Raw genomic sequence first — 18,032 nt, forward strand, 5'->3', positions numbered from 1 at the left:
TGCCAAAAACATTAAGATGCTGTTTGTTCAGTCTGTAACTCCATGCATGTGGATAAAATTTCTGTTGAGTGTGCTCTTCAAAGTAGAGGGAAAAGGCAAGAAAATACCCTGTGACTCAAAAAAGAAGCTTGAGAATACCAGCAATGAAAGTTTATGGTGTTTTGTTTTGTTTTGTTTTTTTTTAATAGTGGGAAAAAAGTTATTGCCTGATTGATTATTGCGAAAAAAATTAAGAATGCAGTGGATAATCCATCTCTTAAGGCCTTTAAAATGAAAACTAGATGGCTCTCCCAAAGCTATGCTATTATCTTGAAAGTGTGAGCCCGAATCAGGATTATATGCTCAGGAAGGAACACTTTTTTTAGCTCACAGGAGAGGAGTCCATTTAAGTGTCTAAAAAGCAGAATCATGGCTAAGATTTAGCTGCAAGATCCGAGGCTGGACTTAGACTGTTGGTGCTTAATGCCACAGAGCTACCTACCAAAACATCATCTGAAGACATGTCAAGGAGCAGGAGGAGTAGCCAGAGATTGCTTGTCAAACGTGTGCAGGTACTTAGTGTATTTGGTAGTTTGGCCTTGAAGTCCTCGCTAGATGCATGTATCTCCAGAAGCTGTGAGTAGTTTAACCTTGAACTGAAGGAATGACATTTAGTGTCCTCGAATCCAGGAAGGACATCAGTCTCCAGTGTGGACTCGGTTCTGATCATCCCGATCAGTGATTGCCCCTTGAGAGTTTTCTGACAGGTAGGGCTAGTGTAAGGAAGGCTATTTAGATGGGGTTCAGTATTCAGTCCCATTCATATTAACATCTTATGATAACAGGAAGATTTTAAAGACAAATTTAATATGAATTTTGAAAATTTTGATTCTGCCCTCTTTATATTTTCACACTCCTAAAGGTTTGTGTATGTTGTTTAAAAATACTTTTTCTTTTGTACATTTGCAGCAGAAACAATAACCTGGTCTTTGTAGCCAACAAATTAAATACTAACAGTCACAAAATCTGGAAAAGTAAAAGTTGAAGCAGCGTAGCTACTTACACCACCTGTAGAATTTCATACTGTTGTGGGACCACGGGCTGACTAAAGGGTATTCTCCGTGTTGTGAAGGTTGACCCTCAGGTCTTTAGTTCTGGATACAATCAGCTAATCGTAGGGGCTCCTTTTGATTGCCATGAGCAATTCTTCCTTTCAAAATGAACATAGATGGAAAGGGTGATACAGAGGACTGTTTCTAAGTTCTTGCGTCTATTATTTTTTGGAAGATGAATTTCTATTTTCTAACTTTGAAGAGTCTTTGCAAAATTGCGAAAACACTGAAATCTGTAATGCAGAGATTAAAACCAATTAAAACAAGAGTAGTTTCCCACTGCATCAAAGTTGAATTGCTATGAAAATATTGTCCCACCACACTACAATATACCACTGTTACAGAATTAGCTATCATCTCATGTGGGTTATGTGATACTCGGTGCTGTGAATACATCAAGCGCTTGCTATTAGGTTTCTGTCCATATATAATAGGCTTAAACAGTCACATTTTTTACAAGTTTCATTGAACTGAATCTTACTGAGATACAGCTCAGTGGAAAACAGGAGTATTTCAAAAACCTTTCTTTGTAATAATGTTCCCCTAAATTGGCATTGAATTCAGATACAGGTCAAAAGTAAAACTTGTAAATATCTAATATCATTCAGACATATATGACATATCATGAGTATCTATAATAGATGGTGATTCCCTGCTTGGAAAGTATTCATGCAAATATACGTAGAAGTATGTATGTGGAAACTATAAAATAGTACTTGAAAAAACTGGTGCTAAATTAACTCACATGAAAGCAGATTTATAGTTCCTCAGTGTAATATCATATCTTTGTACTAGGTTGGATGGTACGCTGCAATGTATGTGATACTCAGCTACACTAATGAAAGTGAGTTTCCTCCTGCCCATTCTCATTCAATTTTCAGTTCAATACTACTTTTTGTCTTTGGGCAAATCCTGAAGATTTTATACAGATCATTTCCTCATTCAAGTATTTTCTTTGCAGGTGAGATTGAGACTGTTCATTGTCACCATGAGGTTCTCACACATTCCTTTTCCCAAGAGACAGTCCATGATTCAGTCTGGCAGTTCTGGTTTTGGGACCCGTGTCTTCAAGGCATGATGGCTGGGCTGAGCACTATCCTCCAGCCCAGGGCAGAGCATGCCCAGAGCCTAGAATCTGAGCTGTCAGTGGGGGAAGGAAGCCCATCAGGCTCTGAACAGACACGCAGCGAACAGCGGCAGGTAACAGAGACCTATGTGGTCCTGTGCGGTTGTCCATATGCTGGATTTGAGGCTTACTGAAAGAGAATTTTTGACACTTTCTGTGGCTCTTTGAGGAAGGCAAGCCATTAAGGGCTTGCCCATGGAAAATCTTTATTCTGTTTATGTCTTTGCCAACATCAGCTGTAGGCTGTTCGGAGTTTGTTCCCCTGCTGACCACAGTGCCTGCCTTAACATCATCTATTCGCATCAGTGCTGAGCTTTCACATACAGGTGGAATAATCCTAAAAACATTTTCAGTGGCTTTCTTTTACATACCGAATAATCAGATATTTTAGGAAATTAAAAAATAGCCAGAATACAAATTGCATAATAATATTGCCTATAATCTTCAGTGCTTCACAGCTTTCACTGGGTTCAAAAATCTCAGTAGAACTACCTGAGTAGCTGACCCAAGGTTTGCAAGGCTGAGTATATACTTGGCAGTATCTCTGGCACTTTCACATTTGGTTTACTGGACATCTTGCGTGGGTATTGTTTTGAAAACAAATCTGTAATTTAAATCTGTGATTCTGGGTATGTAGTTAGTGGCATGTTTCCAGCACTGCCAGGCCCCCTCCTGCTGGGTTTAATCTAGGTAGAGTGGGTAACACTAGTAGTAAAGACACAGCACCAGGAACTTTGTCCCACTGGGTATGATCTCAAGTTGCTAAATGAACTGTATTTTATCTGTGCTACTGCATCTTCGCTGCTACAGTTACTAATTTAATGTAGTTATATTAAATTAGTGTGTGTATACGTACATCTGCTGTAAGTCACGCTTTCAATTTCATTACTGACATAACCTTAAATTGAGCTAGTGCAGTGTGTTACATAGGTAGGCCTTTCATCTTGTCTACAGCTGTGAATCACCACAATTCTGAAATTTGGTGATTTATTCCCCTTTTTCCTGTGACAAGTGTTATTTGACAGGAAGAAATCAACAGCAGGAATGTTGAGGCACTTTCGTATCTGCAGGCACAGTCATAAGTAATTCAGAAACAGTTATTTAAAGTTTTAAATTTAAACAAACCAAAAATCCTTTTTTCGTTTGAAACTTATTTTGAAATGCCTGACTTCAGAAATGAGCAGTTAAACTTTCCTAAGAAAGAACCAATCACTTGTTTATTTTTTTTTTTAAATAAAAACATTTTCTTTAATTCTGTTGTAGTATCTGAAGACCTCTTTATGTAGTAGGCAGGGAAATGCCCACCATCTCATACAGTAGCTAGACTAAGAGCCACAGATAACTCCTAGTGATAACTCTCACAGTTACTGCAGGAGGAGACTTCTACCCCTACACTTCTCATAATTCTTCATGCTTGCTCATATTTATTATTTTTGTGAGAAGCTTCTAAATTTACATATCAACTAATCAGAGAATCTCAGCTTTTAGTTGTGAAACTTCGGGGGAAAAAACCCAGCACTGCTCTGTTCAGTCTCTCCTGGCCCTTTGTAGAGAAGAAAAGCTTAGAAGTGTGATTTTTTGAAACTTAAAGATTAGAAAATTAAAAGCCAAATAAAAATGTACGAAGTGGTACTTTAAAAACATTAGAGTTGTATTTATTGTTATGATTTCGGGGTCATGATTTGTGAATATTTGGGGTTAGAAGTACTGTAACTAGGTCAAGTAAATGAAGTATAAAATAGCTTCACAGTTATACTTTCTGTCAGGTGAGTAGTCAACCCTTAAATTGTCTGTTCCATCACCTTTATTTCTTTGACAAAGAAAAAATTTAATGAATCTTTATCAAGAAGATGTCAACACTGGTATTAATAATTGGAGATATATTTGGACTCGGTTGTGGAAAATGTGGAAACCAAGAATTTGCTGTGGGCTAAAAAAGGGAGACTAAAGCACAGTGCATTGCATCTCTGCTCCCCAGGCAGGCAGCTTTCTCAGGCTTGCAAGGGGAGCCAGTGCTCCCAGGAGGTACAAGGTATAGCCGGCATCCAGAAAATAAATATACAGGTGTAATTTAGTGGGTGTTAGAATAGAGGGTTTCTCCGCTCCTCAGAAGATCTTCAAGCGGCCACTGGAGAAACAGGGTAAAGGGACTTGGCTTGCCTGACTGCCTTGCTTGTCCAGGGGAGCTAACTTGTCTCACCTTCACACTGTATATTTGTCTGCCAAAATGATCTTGACAAAATGGAAAGCTTGTCTTAAATGGGATTCAGTTTGATAAGGACATACATGGTGTAAGAAAAAACTAAAGAGGATCCAGTTGCACTATTTCTACTTGTAATCTGGGGATAAGGTATGTACCTTTGCTATTTGCAGCACATATTCAGGGAGTCTGAAGATCATAGTTACAAACACTAAGTCTATAAATTCCATCTGTATGTTTGACAACCTCACAAAGGCAAAATATGACGAGTTCTCAAAAAATACAGTGTGTCTGTAAAGCAGGAAAATATAAGTTGTTTTCCATGTCTGCTGAGTAGATGGCAGAAAGTACCTTGCTTAAATTAAACAGAGGGGAACTAGGTTAGATGTCAGCCTCCCTTTCCCCCACAAACCTTTCCTGATAGGAAGACTAGCCTAAGCATTGGCATGGATTTGCCTAGGGATGTTGTGAAATCTCCAGCACTGAGTGTTTTCAGAGGCAGGCTAGACTAACATTTGTCAGGAATGATTTGAGTGTACTTGATCCTGCCTTGGGGCAGAGGTAGAGGGAGCAGGTGACCTTTTGAGGCCTATTTCAGCTTTATGATTCTGTGAGTGAACCCAGGAATAGCGACACCCCAAACGCTAGTGCTGCTGCTCTTGAATTTTGCTGTTGCCTCATACTCTGAAGAGTTTGACTGATGGCTTCTGTCATATACATTGCTATAAAGCATTGGAATAACTGTGGAATTGGTGTACTTAGCAAAAAAAACCCCAATATCCAGCTGGATGTGTGGTGGTTGAGTTTTTCTGCTGTGTTGTATTCTCAGGCATCTGTATGAACGACAAGACTTGAGCGATTGCTAAAGGTCCATAAAAAAGATTATGGCAGAAAGTCCAGAAGGTTTAGTCTTGGGGAGGATTTTAGCTGGTGATGTGCTGAGTGACCTCTACTCCATCACCTGCCTGTCCTGCCAGCCCCTGGGACAGGAGCAGGCAGGGTTGCTCAGAGACCACCTTTCCTCATCCTGTCAGCCACCCCACACCATTCCCAGGGGAGGGAGGTGAAAGAGGAGGCTGAAAGCATTTGGCAGGTGGCCGTCTCGGCTCACATTGCTCAGGCATCCCCTCTTCTCCTTATTAAGTATAAAAGTCATAGTAGGAGTTAGCACTGGAGCTGCTGTCAGTGAGGTGGAGAGCTCCCAAGAAAATGTAGAGATGAGACCAGGAGCAGGGGATAACTGAGAATTTGGTGGAAGGTGGAGGATGGGAGAGAAGCAATTAAAGGTAGCTGGGGTCTGAAAGACAGAAGTGATGTGATGGATGGGTTAAGAGCAGAAAATTAGAAAGATTGAGGAAGTTGGACAATGGTCAAATGTGGGGGAGAAGGATTGGAGGAAGTAGACTGGGTGGGTGGGAACAGGACTGGTATGAAAATTAAGGAAAAAATCAGGTAGAGGTGAGTAGCTGTGTGGCTGAGAGGCCTTCATCCCCTAAGGATCAAAACTTGGCTGCAGTAATTTCAGGAGAGTAACTGTATGTGGACATTGGTGACAGGCTTGGTGAATCACGCTTCCAACTCCTCCATGTCACCATTGACTGCGCTGGTAGAAGCCGAATGGAGGGGAGATCAGAGGTGCTAAAGTGCTCCCGGCCAGGAAGAAAGAGATTCCTCCAGGTCAGGAGTTCTTGGGAAGATGCAGCAGATCTCCCCCAAGGCAGCCCATTTTACCACCCTGAAGTTTGGAGTTGGACTTGATTTAGGTGTCTGTGCATGAGAAACCATCTGTGGGCTGTGAGCTGGGATACCCAAAGACTGCCTGTTAAAAGGGGAAGAGTGGCCATATAGACGGGGGTCAGCCAATGCAATTGTTTGCTTGCTGTCACTGCTGCGTATACAGCTTGTGTTGATGGGGATGTTTCTGAACTAACCTCGGTCTTGATAAGGGAAGTATATGTGATATTGTTCACACCTATATTGGACTTTCACTAATTCATGATTTTTAGGGAGAACCCAATGATAATGTGCCATTCTTAATGGTAAAGTTAATAAAGATGAAATATTCCACTTTAGTCCTGGCTCTGAACAATTCAGTGGTATTAAGGAATCTTTTTTTCCTAACAGTAACAGGAATTCATAGTGACAGAAAAAAAGTTCAGATTTGTGATGCTTTTGGAACAAACTTCCACTGATGTTTTCACTGAGGCTGAGGTTGAGGACCTTCCTCACTGAAAAACCCTGGAGAATTGAGTGGGAAGATTTTGTTTTGGAGTGTCAGAGCTTTTCTCCACAATTTCCTTTTGTCCACTGAAGTGAGAAGGGAGCGCGCTGAGCCCATGGAAGATGAGCTGAGGCTCTCCTGGTGCTGGTGTGGGCACTGTTTTCTGAGAGTTGCCATAGGGACCAGGTTCTAGTTATCAGCTCAAACAACTTCATGTATGATTAATGTTAATTGCCCACTTTGCATGGATGACTTTTTTCCTCCTGCTGAATTGGCTCTTGTTGCCTTTGATGTGGCTGGTGATCCAATGTCCTGCAATAGTTAGACAAGTGATCAGTTTGCCAGTGCTGAGAGGAGACAGAATCAGGTTGCTGCGAGGTCAGAGTTTGCTTATCTTCTTAAACACTGAAAGGTCAAGTAGAGTTTAACTACCATTGGCATCTTTGAAATGTTGTAATAAATGCCAAAGCAAGGAGATTATTTTAAATCCATGCTACAACTAAAAATCTTAGGGTAATGAAAGGAAATAATTTTAACCTAAATTATCAAAATGTTACATTTATTGGTAAAGGCTTCAAAAACTACCTTTCACAATCACTAGGAGGTATTTCATGATCTCTGAGGAGAGCAAAATTTTAATTTGTGGTTCCGGTTACAGGAAAGCAACTAAGATTGTGGGGGGGTTGTGGTTGGTTGGGTTTTTTTTTGGTTTGGGGTTTGGTGTTTTTTGTTTTGTTTTGTTTTTACTTCTGAGTACTTGCACCAGTTACTGCCACTATTATGAGAGCAATTTATGCAGCATGTCATATAGTCCTTCCGTATTTCTCCTTTAAGCCTAATAAAATACGTTGCTATTGAAGAAATCTGTGATACATATGAGAGCTTCCTAAATCACAAGTCTAGCATATTTTTATACCAAATAGCTCAAGCCTCATGGAATCAATAATTAATTTATTAACTGGATATCTTTTGAAAAAACAAAATCAGCAGTCCTTGCTAGACTGCCTACTGCCAATTCATAAATAGTTGATGACAAAAATGAAAAGTGTAGAAGTAAAATTCAAATCTTAACGATCAAAGTATCGGGTACCTCATCTATCACAACTTGGAATAAATATATCACAGAATGTGTCATATCTCATTGACACTGCAAGACATAATGCTTTCCCTTGTTATCTAGCTAACTGCCAAGTCTACAAAGTTTATAGGCTGCTAAGATAATGTGCTGGTGGTAATCCACTTCAGTTGCAGAAATATGAAGTACTGTTGAAATATATTTCTACCTGGTTTATTCTTTGCTCTCAAGAGGATAGGATACTATTTCAGTTCCTCTAAAGGAGCCCAGAGAATGGAAAGCAAAACATCAGGATAAATTATGCTAAATGGTGGACTAGACCCCAGAGGAAATCATGCTTCTGTGGTAGAGTATTCCTCCATTTATCTTACAAATGTTACATCTAATGTTAATTTTGTAAAGGGAAAGCATTCAAAGATTCATCTGATCCTTTTAATTATAGTTTTAGTGTTATAGTGTTATTTGTCAAACTCATACCATCATAACTTACTTTTCTAGTTTTGACAGACCATTCATACAGAAAATATTTTGGGCTACTAATACATAACATTTTATTTCACAAAACACAAATAACCTAGTAATTAAACTCCAAAACTTCACAAATAATTGCCAGCAAGCAATTACCATTCAATTAAAGAGTAATTACATGGTTATTTGTGCCCTGTAAAATAAAGCATTACTGAAATCAGTAACGCAATCAATATTTTAGCAGAAACAGGATGCTGCAGTGATGGACCTTTCAACCTGTGCTGATTAAATTGTCATCCAAATAACAGTTTCCTAGTTAAATCACCACATGTTTATTTGTCTTGATTAATATGCAAATTCACTTTTGATTCTAGTAAATCTCCTATATTTAAAAGCACAAAAGTAGAGTGCTATCATACATCAACAGTGATGTGCTGTATGTTTCCGCTGATTAATTACATTTTACAAAGTGTTGATGAATTTGTGGATTTTATAAAATATAGTTGTCTATAATGAGTGTAAAATAGAGTTATAAAAGATGGAGCTGATCAGTAATTTTAACAAAATCACAAAAATAGCCTTATTCTATGTTTTGATTCAAATGAAAAATCCTTGGGATGTCTAGGGAATACGCAAAAGTTTGAGAGGAAAAATAATAAAATTAACTCACAACAGGAGTGGAAAATAAAGAAAACAGACATTAATGAATGATTTCTCAACATTTTACTATATAAATTTTAACTGTCAAATATACCAAATATACTGCTTTAGTCTCTGACAAATTTAATTCCAAACAAAATACAAAAATGAATAACATTCAGATTACTTAATTTATCTCTTTCAGAGTTAGTGATTTCATGGGGGGGAGGGGGGGATGACAGTAATGACTGTATAACCATAGTATAAACTGGTAAAAACCCAAAACTTCCAGTTGTCTTCACTTTCAAGTAATTGATGACCCAAGGGCTTTTTGGTTTTGTTTTTGAGAGATACTAATAGAATTTTAATCAGTATAGACTTTGAGCCGGACAATTTCTTTGCATTTATTTAGTAAAAAGAATAAGATTACTAAATTTATTAATGAGAAATAGTATTGTACTTCTGTTTTAGTCTCCATGGTCTTCACTTGACCAGAACTGATAATATCTTAAGATGTTTTCAAGAGATATCTATAAAGTAGCAGTTTCTAACTGAAGTAACATCTAATTTAGAATTGAGTCATTTTCCATTCACAAAGACTTATTGATGAGAAATATGAAATTTATGTAGAGATTTTTGAATCTCAAAGACATTTAAAATTGTTTGAAGCTGATCGTTCCTCTTTATGCCTCCTTTGTTATCAATGAGGAAAAGATTTTTCTACACTTCTCAAATATATGACTTTCTTGAATGAGAGAAAGGAGAAAGTGGAGAAGAAAATTTAATAAAAGAGTAGAGTGACAAAAGATTAGGAGAAATAATATTAAATAAAGTTAATATTTATGTGTTAATGCTAATACTTATATCATCAAAAATGTTGTCTTACTCTCCCCAAATGAGAATTCTTCTTGCCTTATGATTTCTGTTCAAGGCATGTATTAGCAATTTTTTCTGAATTGCGAAGGTTAGATATATTTTAAATGTGAAATTTGTTGAAATTCTAGACTTTGTAAGATGTTACGAAGCATACTAAGTACTGGAAGTGTTGGGATAGACCAATGAGATTTCATTGTTTGGTGATGCCAGCTGTAGCCCTGACAGCAGCATATTCACAACATAAAGTAAATCCCATAAAAATTTTGAACCTACTGATGTTTTTGTTTCGTGTATATCTTTTTTAAAAATAAGATTTAGAGTAAACATTTGTGTCCTGTCTCTATGAAATTTCTGGTTTTATGTTTAAACAAAAAAGCCAGAAAATTTGTTTCTAGCCAAAACAGGATTGGAAGTCCTTGGATTCAGATATGCTACCATGGTGCTTGCTGTGAGTTCAGGTGTCTTCCTGAGCAAAAAATCTTGTTTCATCATAGGTGATGTGATCTCTAGTCCTCTCCAGGCAATTTAGCTGGAAGCACGAGGTATCTGCTGCAAACTTGGCATAGCAGCATGCTGGGGGGCTCTTTGCTTCATTTCCTTAGTTCAGAACTAGACATCCAGCATTAATGGTGTTAACATGTAAAATACAGAACAGTATTAAAGACCCAAAGGGTTCTTTCGTAGGTTGTTGTGGTTTAACCCAGCAGGCAGCTAACACAACCACACAGCCATTTGCTCACTCTCCCCCCTGCCAGGTGGGATGGGGGAGAGAATTGGGGAGGGGAAAAAGGCAAAACTCATGAGTTGAGATAAGGACAGTTTAATATGACAGAAAAGGAAGATAATAGTAACGATAAAAAAATATACAAAACAAGTGATGCACAGCACTGTCGCTCACCACCCGCAGACCACCGATGCCCAGCTAGTTCCCAAGCTGTGATCTACACCCTTGGCAGTTTCCCCCAAGTTCTATACTGAGTATGACGTCATATGGTATGGAATATCCCTTTGGCCAGTTTGGGTCAGCTGTCCCAGCTGTGTCCCCTCCCAGCTCCTTGTGCACCCCCAGCCTTCTTGCTGGCGGGGCAGGATGAGAAGCTGAAAAGTCCTTGACTTGGTGTAAACATTGCTCAGCAACAACCAAAACATCAGTGTGTTATCAACAGTATTCTCATCCTAAATCCAAAACATAGCACTATACCCACTACTAGCAAGAAAATTAACTCTATCCCAGCCAAAACCAGGACACAGGTGTTGTATGAATGACAGTTAGTCAGCTGTAAGCAGCATCCAGCCTTGAGTTTTTAATTTAAAAAGCTAACATAAAATGATAGTCAAAGGACTTTAATTTTATTTGAACAAGTTCAGCTGGGAACAATTCCATTCAAATTATTATGGCTACAGCTGTATAAGACCAGAATCTGGCCCCTAGTAGTTACTGCTTTATAGTAACATGCACTAAAAGGGAGTGAGTAGCTTAGAAGTACGCTTTTTCTTTTCTTCAGAGTCTATCAAACCCCTTCCCTAAAAGGACCACAATCCAGACAAAACCCAGAGAAAATACTGCTGTATTTTCCCAGTGGTGCTACCTTACTTGTGTAAGTAGGCAGGATATAAATGCAGTCAGCAGGACTCTGGAAGGCAGCTGAGTAAATTTTGGTGTGAACTTCTCTTTCCTCATCTCCTAACACTTTTTTTGGCATTCTGTCAGTGCATAACCACAGATTGGAGAGTTTCACTTCTGCTTGTAGTAGATGCTGGGAAACACCTAAAGATCTGATCTGGTAAACCTGTGGGCTATGAGTTGTCTTCCTTGGAGTCAACAGAGTCATCAAAATAATCTGTTGTCTGTGGATAAGTAGGAGTGAAATTCCCATTTTCTCCCCCCCCCACCCCAAATCATAAATAAAATGTCTCCATAAAATCTTTTAAAACTGTTTAATTTTAAAAATATTTTTCTTAGATTAGTATCAACACATGGAGTTTTATGCAAAAGATTTGTTAGTATTTGAGCTTGAAAAGAGAATGTTTTGTAGCTTGTTGATTGAGCTCTTCTGCTGGAGAAAGCTGCTAATTTTAGATGTTTTGTAGTTTTTTTCAGAGACAGTAAGTGCCAACTAAGCACTTACACGTGTGTGTGTATAAGCACAGACTTCTGTAAATCAAAAGATCAACAATTCTTTTTTGTTTAAACCCCCGACATACCAGCCTAATGCTATCTGTTACAGTAGATAATTTCAGCAGGTTATTTTAATAGAGAATGCATGTGTGCATCTAACTTCCTGTGAAACTTAAATACTCTTATTTTAGGTTTACTTTATTATAGCCCACTCAGTCTAGGCTCTTGTAGTAGGCTTCGCTACATAGCCATTATAGTGTGATAAACAACTTAAAGCATAAAAAAGAAAAACGGAAAAAGTACTAATAAAATGAAATACAAACCAGACAAACCTGAAGCTAAGGGAGGGGGGAGTAGTTTTATAGAGATGAAATAATAAACCAAAAAAATGATTTTGTGCTACTTTGATGTACAGTAAAACAAAATAACACTAGCACACTGTGAAAAATGAGCAGGTTAATGATACCTCTGTGTAGTGTTGCTGGAAGTTGTCTTCATTTAAACGCAGAGTTTGTCTTACATTGATGGAGGGCTTTGCCACTGTAAGTTGATAGAGTGAGGTTTAACTTAAATTTCTTCATGAACTAGAAGTCATTTTCGAAATGCTTTCTATTCAAACCTCATTCATTGTTGCAGCTTAGTTATTTTATACAATGTTTCACTATATTTTGTCAAAAGCTCTATTATTCAACAAAGTAGAATTTGTTTTGACCAGAAAGAACCAGCAATACTTTTCCAAAGATGAGGATGTTGCATTTTTATTAGCTGGCTTGGGGCAGAGTTGATTCAAATGGTTTTTTGGTCTGTAAATCTCTCCGTTATAATGGCAGCTGCATAGGATGATTTCATGTTGATATAAGGGATAAGTATTGTAGTTGAAAACAATAGTTAAATGTAACAAGTCTGTAAGCAGACCTTTTGGATTAAAAACTGCAATCATAATTCATAAGTTGGTCAAGGGATAGTGAGATTTTTGAGAGGGTGGGTTGCCTTCTGTAAAGCAGCCTGGTCAGCCAGGCTGAGATGCCTGGTCAGCCCTGATCTGGTTCATGGTGGAGGCTGGAAGCAGCATGGGTGTATTCGTCCAGCACAGGGTCTGAGCTAGTAAATCCTGGTGCACCCAGTCTGAATAGCTCTGGTGTCCCTATAGTAATTGCATCGTTAATCCACAACCTGTATAAACCACGGCTTGTGAGCTGAGTAATGCATCTAGTTGCATTTCCAAGACTTTACGCGTGAGTTGCACATGCATGTGAATTTCTTGAGCTCCATTTTACAGACAGTAATATTAAGAAAAAGATATTAATTAGCAAAATGGTGGTACAGTAGAGCTAGAAAAACGGATTGCTTTCTTTTGGTCATGTGGTGCAGATTAAAAAAAAAATCATAGCTTTCTGGCCATTTATGTGACTTTGAGCTAATGATTGTGTTAATCATAGTTGCTGTTTGGCAGTTTATTGTTAGTTCATTTGAAACCTGTACAGTTCTTGTATGTTTAATCAACTTATTTTTCTTTTTTCCTAGGCAAGAATTTCTAATATATTTTTATGTATCATTGATGGTTCATATATTTTATACAAATCAATACCATGTGTAGTAAGCAAATATTTCAAAAAGAAAATGTATTTTCATTTATCCTCTTGTTTTATCAGCTCACGACCAGGAAGACCCCCCAAGCGTTCCCTAGGAGTTGCGATACAAGAAAATGCACGTCTTCTGCCCCATGGAGTTCCAGGCCTGTTATCACCAGGACTTATCTCTCCGACAGGTAATAAAATCCATCAGATGATCAGCCTCATCTCTTCATACTGCACAGCAGTTAAAATAAACTAATATTGATCTAACTGCCTTGTCCTTCAGGGCTTTTTCAAGCTTTACCAGAGGTTACGTTATTGGATTTTTTGAGTGTTCATGAGAACTCTGTTTTGTTGCTGCAGTGACTGAAATCTAATGGATTTGTAATTTAGTTCTTTATTAATTGTAATTTCCTTACAGGAAATTCCATTAAATGTGTTATTTTAGTAAATACAAAAAACCTGAGAAAATGAACTGTTGTCTCAGAGAGCCCTGTAGCATGCATTTCTTCCTTTCAGATGCATGTGTATTTTAGTTCTCATGGGATATGAACAGCGTGGCTAATGTGTATTGTATTGTAACATCATTAATGTATGCTGGGAAGATAGAGAAATGCTTGTACGAATTATAGAAGAAACAATTGAAAAGCAGATAAGTCTGCATTGCCACAGTGGATTGTGCTTTAATAATCTTTAATAATAATTTTAATATCATAATATGAAAAAACTAGCATGAAAATATGTGAAATTATAAACAAGCCCCAAACATAATTTAATGCATAGTATTTTATTTCACTTCATTAATTTATTAATAGAGTTTAAATTAAAACTTGTGCTATCCTGATGAGTGTGTTAATTTTTTATTAATTGGTGTGTGCTAAAGGTAAGTTTATATTGGTAAGAGAGCGTTATTAACAGGCTATATTCATAAAAGTAATTGTTTAAATATTCAACAGGCTTAGCAGTTTTAGGATTACTGTCAAAATCCAGTCTAAATATATTGTATCTCCATAATAACCAAACTTAGTGAAGCATTTAGCAGAATATGAAGTCATACAACATCTTACAGGAAAAGCAGAATTAAAAAAAAAAAGATTGATAGGACTATAGTGACTTCTGTCTTGTCTTGATCTTGCAGATTACTCTGCTTGCAGATCCTATTGCTCTGTAACTGAGTGCCTCAGCGGGTTTCAGTGTTCAGGGGAGTAACAAAGCTAAGATCTTTAATTTCTCCTACAACTCAAGTGTCACGAGGACTTCTCAGTGAACCAATAACCTTTATCACTGTGGAAGTGGGAATGAACATTCTTACGCAATAGTCACAGTAACCTTAACTGAAGTAGTTAATAAAGTATGAAAGCATTTTGCTAGATCCAGGCACCAAGTTGAGCTAGTGCAACTTTGTACTGTTCGTATATGTGACAGGGATCAAGAACTGTGTTTTTTATTCTTATGAGCAGTTTATAAATGAGGGGTTTTTTTAGTAACTCCGTCGTGTTCTCAGCTCAGGAATTTAATGGTTTTGGTGTTGTTTATGTTATTACAAATAGACAGGACAGTATGCATTGATGTCTTGTCACAAATCCAGAATATTCCATATTATTTTTCTACCCTGTATGTGTTTGCAAATCTGACATCAAATTATGCAGACTACCATATTGCTTTAAAGTGGGAAATATGTTAGGATGCAGTATGCTGACTATGCACAGTAATACAGTATCAGACACATTCTGCGTCACAGATATTTTGAGTATCACAGAGTTTTAGTAAAAAAAATTTAAGTTGAATTTCTAGGATGGTGTAAGTTTTTTTGAGTCTGAAGCAATGGCTGGGATACATCCCGCTTTATTTAACATGCAGACAGTTGCATGAGAAGATTGGCCCCAGGGGGCTGTCTTTCAGCCAAGGCCCAGGGTGGCCGCCTTTCTGACCTTGGGAGCTGCCTATGAAAACCTCTGCATGACCAGGCGCCCAAAGTCACAGACAATGTGCCTCAAGCAGCTGAAAGGGAGTTTTGGGAGCAGCTTGTAGGCGGGAGAAAATACACATTTCCAGAGCATCGCAATGTCGTTGAGGGCCCTGGACGAGACGGGTCCCTGCGGATGAAGCAGCCTTGCCGCCAGCCTGCTGATGGCCTCTGTAGTCCTGTCACTCACGAATTAGAGCTCCTGAAGTTCCTGAGTTATTTTATCTTGTTCATAAAGAAAGAACAGCGTAGAAGTTGGGGGAATTGCTGAGTAAGGAAAGGTGCCAGAAGAGTCACTTGTAAACTCAATAGGGATTTGAGATGTTGTAAACTTGATGGAGCACTCGGGATATGAAGCCGCCATTAACTTTATTTATACCTATTTACACTTAATTACTGACTGCTTTGCTCTGGTTACCTTCAACACTTTTGCAATTGGATTCTTTCGTTTTGGCTGAACTAAGAACAAAATGCATTTTTACACTTCTTACAGAATAGAGGTTTTTCTTCCAGACTTCTGAGTGGTGGATAATAGACTGGCGTAAAAGTTGCAAGGATATTAACCTGTTGTCTACTGGCTAAGTTTTAATTTGGTTATTTATGATCTCACTTGCATGTAATTTACTATGGTTCTGACAGTTTTGACCCACAGACTTTGTATGTAAGACTGAATTTGTCTCCCGCCCCTGGCTGGCTCGAGGTCAGTGACCTGCTGCCTTGGTGGAGGCTTTCTGCTTGGAGCGCTCTCTGCTCCCACACGGTGTTTCAGATGGCTGTGGGAGGGGAGCAGGACCAGGGCTGGGGCAGAGACTGAGGAGACATTACAGCATGGTAGGACTGAACATATCCCTTCCAGTAGAGTGGATGCTGATATGGAGGCAAGAATAAGTCTTTACATCTTGGTGACATCTTTGGTTACCTGCTTCCTCTAAATGCAGTGTAATTGCCCGAAGCATTTCTTTTGGATGTCTTCTTGTCCTTGATAATCCCTGTGTTTGATCTTGCTCATTCTTCCTACAGCACAGATATGCACACAGTTATGTTAATCTGCCTACATTATTCTAAAAAAATAAATAAATCATACTTAGGCAGCTACCTCATTTTCTAATGTGTCCAACTTAGCATCTGAGTTGTTTCTTCTTCAAATAAGCTCATTTTAGTAACAGACTCCGCATCAACAAATGCAGCATGATTCATCCATTGCATTTTTCAGTTTTGCCTTCTCTTTAGTCTTCTGTCAAGTTAAAGTAAAGGAGTTTGCGTCCAGGCTTGCTGTTGGTTAGATAGGTTGGTCTCAAGAAGTTGCTGTTCTGGCTACAGACCTCACAGATCTGTCTGTAGAGGGTATTACAGAGTGATGATTAGTAACTTCCTGCAGACTTGAGTGAGCCATCTGTGTTTCCACTCCTTGAAATGTGCTGTTATTTTCATCACCCATTTGGTTTGTGTCAGCTCAGTTTACATGGTCATTTTCACATAATAAACAGGTAGTTAAATTAGGCATACTGCATTTCCCAGTGCAGAGTGTAATTTTTTTACCTCTTGGCAAAGTGGACTACAACTACTCTTATACATAAGCAATTTGTGAAGGAGCTATAAGTGAAGCCTCGACCTTTTTAAATATTTGTAAGTACTTTCCACCTTTGGGGAATGGGAACATTTGAGTTATGATGAGACTAGAGCAGCAGGGTGGTTAAAACTGCTGTGTTTGAGAAAGATGAGGTGGTGTGTCTGGGATGCATGCCACCAGGAAGGCCTTGTATAAACAGCACAATAACCGTGCCCAAACTGCATCCTTCATGAGCTGATATTTTAATACTGTCTATTTTACATTAACTTAGGAGAAAGTGTTTTTCTTCTTGTATTCATGTAGGAAATGTGGAAATCAGCATGGTGCCCTTGCCTGCTGTGAGGGCAGAGGAGGAATCCTGTATGTCACAGAGGGATGGTCATCAAAGGCTCAGTTCTTCAAACGATGCAGTGTGATGAAGTGACATTAACAAAAAAAGGCTTTATCTCCTATTAATGTACAAGTCTTTGTCATCAGTGTATCTTAACAAGACAGTTGGGACTTATTTATGGAATGGATTTTCAAGGAAGTTCTTAGGTCTGAAGCAGTAGTTTGCTGTGTGGAGAGAAGCTGAAATCCATTATATGGTTTAAGCCAGTAGTTCAGAAAACTGTTGATATGGAATGAAGCTGAAAGAGTAGTCGGATCTTTTGATAGTTAACTGTGCCAATTTCAGTCCTCCTACCTTTCACTTAGGTTGTCCCCAAAAAACATTAGAAAACTGCTATAGGAAGTCTTCATTGCAATTTTTTCTCTATATTCAATTTGTGGAATGACTACTATTATTTCAATAAAACCTTTTGGGGTGGTACTCCATCTTGTTTTCAAGGTATGGAGAGGGTGGCTCATGATGAAAATAATCCTGCCACTAGAACTTTGTTAGATTGTGGTACAGGACACAAATGTGCTTTCTGGGGGTGTTTTTTGTTTCTCCAAGTGGTAGAATGGTCATCTCTCTGAGTGCATATGGGCTGGGAATCCCACAGCTGAAGCTGATGGGGTGCTGCAAGGTCTGGTGAGGCTGGGTGCCAGAAGATGGACGCAAGCCTGTGAAAACATTTCTGTTGCCATTTTATATTTCTGAGATTTGCTGTCCGGAGCTGTGGG

The 18,032-nt window shown here is 38.4% G+C and overlaps 1 protein-coding gene across 4 annotated transcripts in view; it reads left to right on the forward strand.

Moving 5' to 3' along the window:
- Window positions 1-18,032, forward strand: part of DACH2 (dachshund family transcription factor 2) — a 302,186-nt gene that overhangs the window by 141,682 nt on the left and 142,472 nt on the right. For all 4 annotated transcript variants that reach the window (XM_054839711.1, XM_054839712.1, XM_054839713.1 and 1 more), the window contains exon 2: window positions 13,468-13,583. In XM_054839711.1, coding sequence (XP_054695686.1) covers window positions 13,468-13,583 — 116 coding nt within the window. The remainder of the gene's footprint in view (window positions 1-13,467; window positions 13,584-18,032) is intronic.

This window comes from Grus americana, chromosome 12 (genome assembly GCF_028858705.1).
Source record: "Grus americana isolate bGruAme1 chromosome 12, bGruAme1.mat, whole genome shotgun sequence".
In the NCBI taxonomy this organism is placed as follows: domain Eukaryota; kingdom Metazoa; phylum Chordata; class Aves; order Gruiformes; family Gruidae; genus Grus; species Grus americana.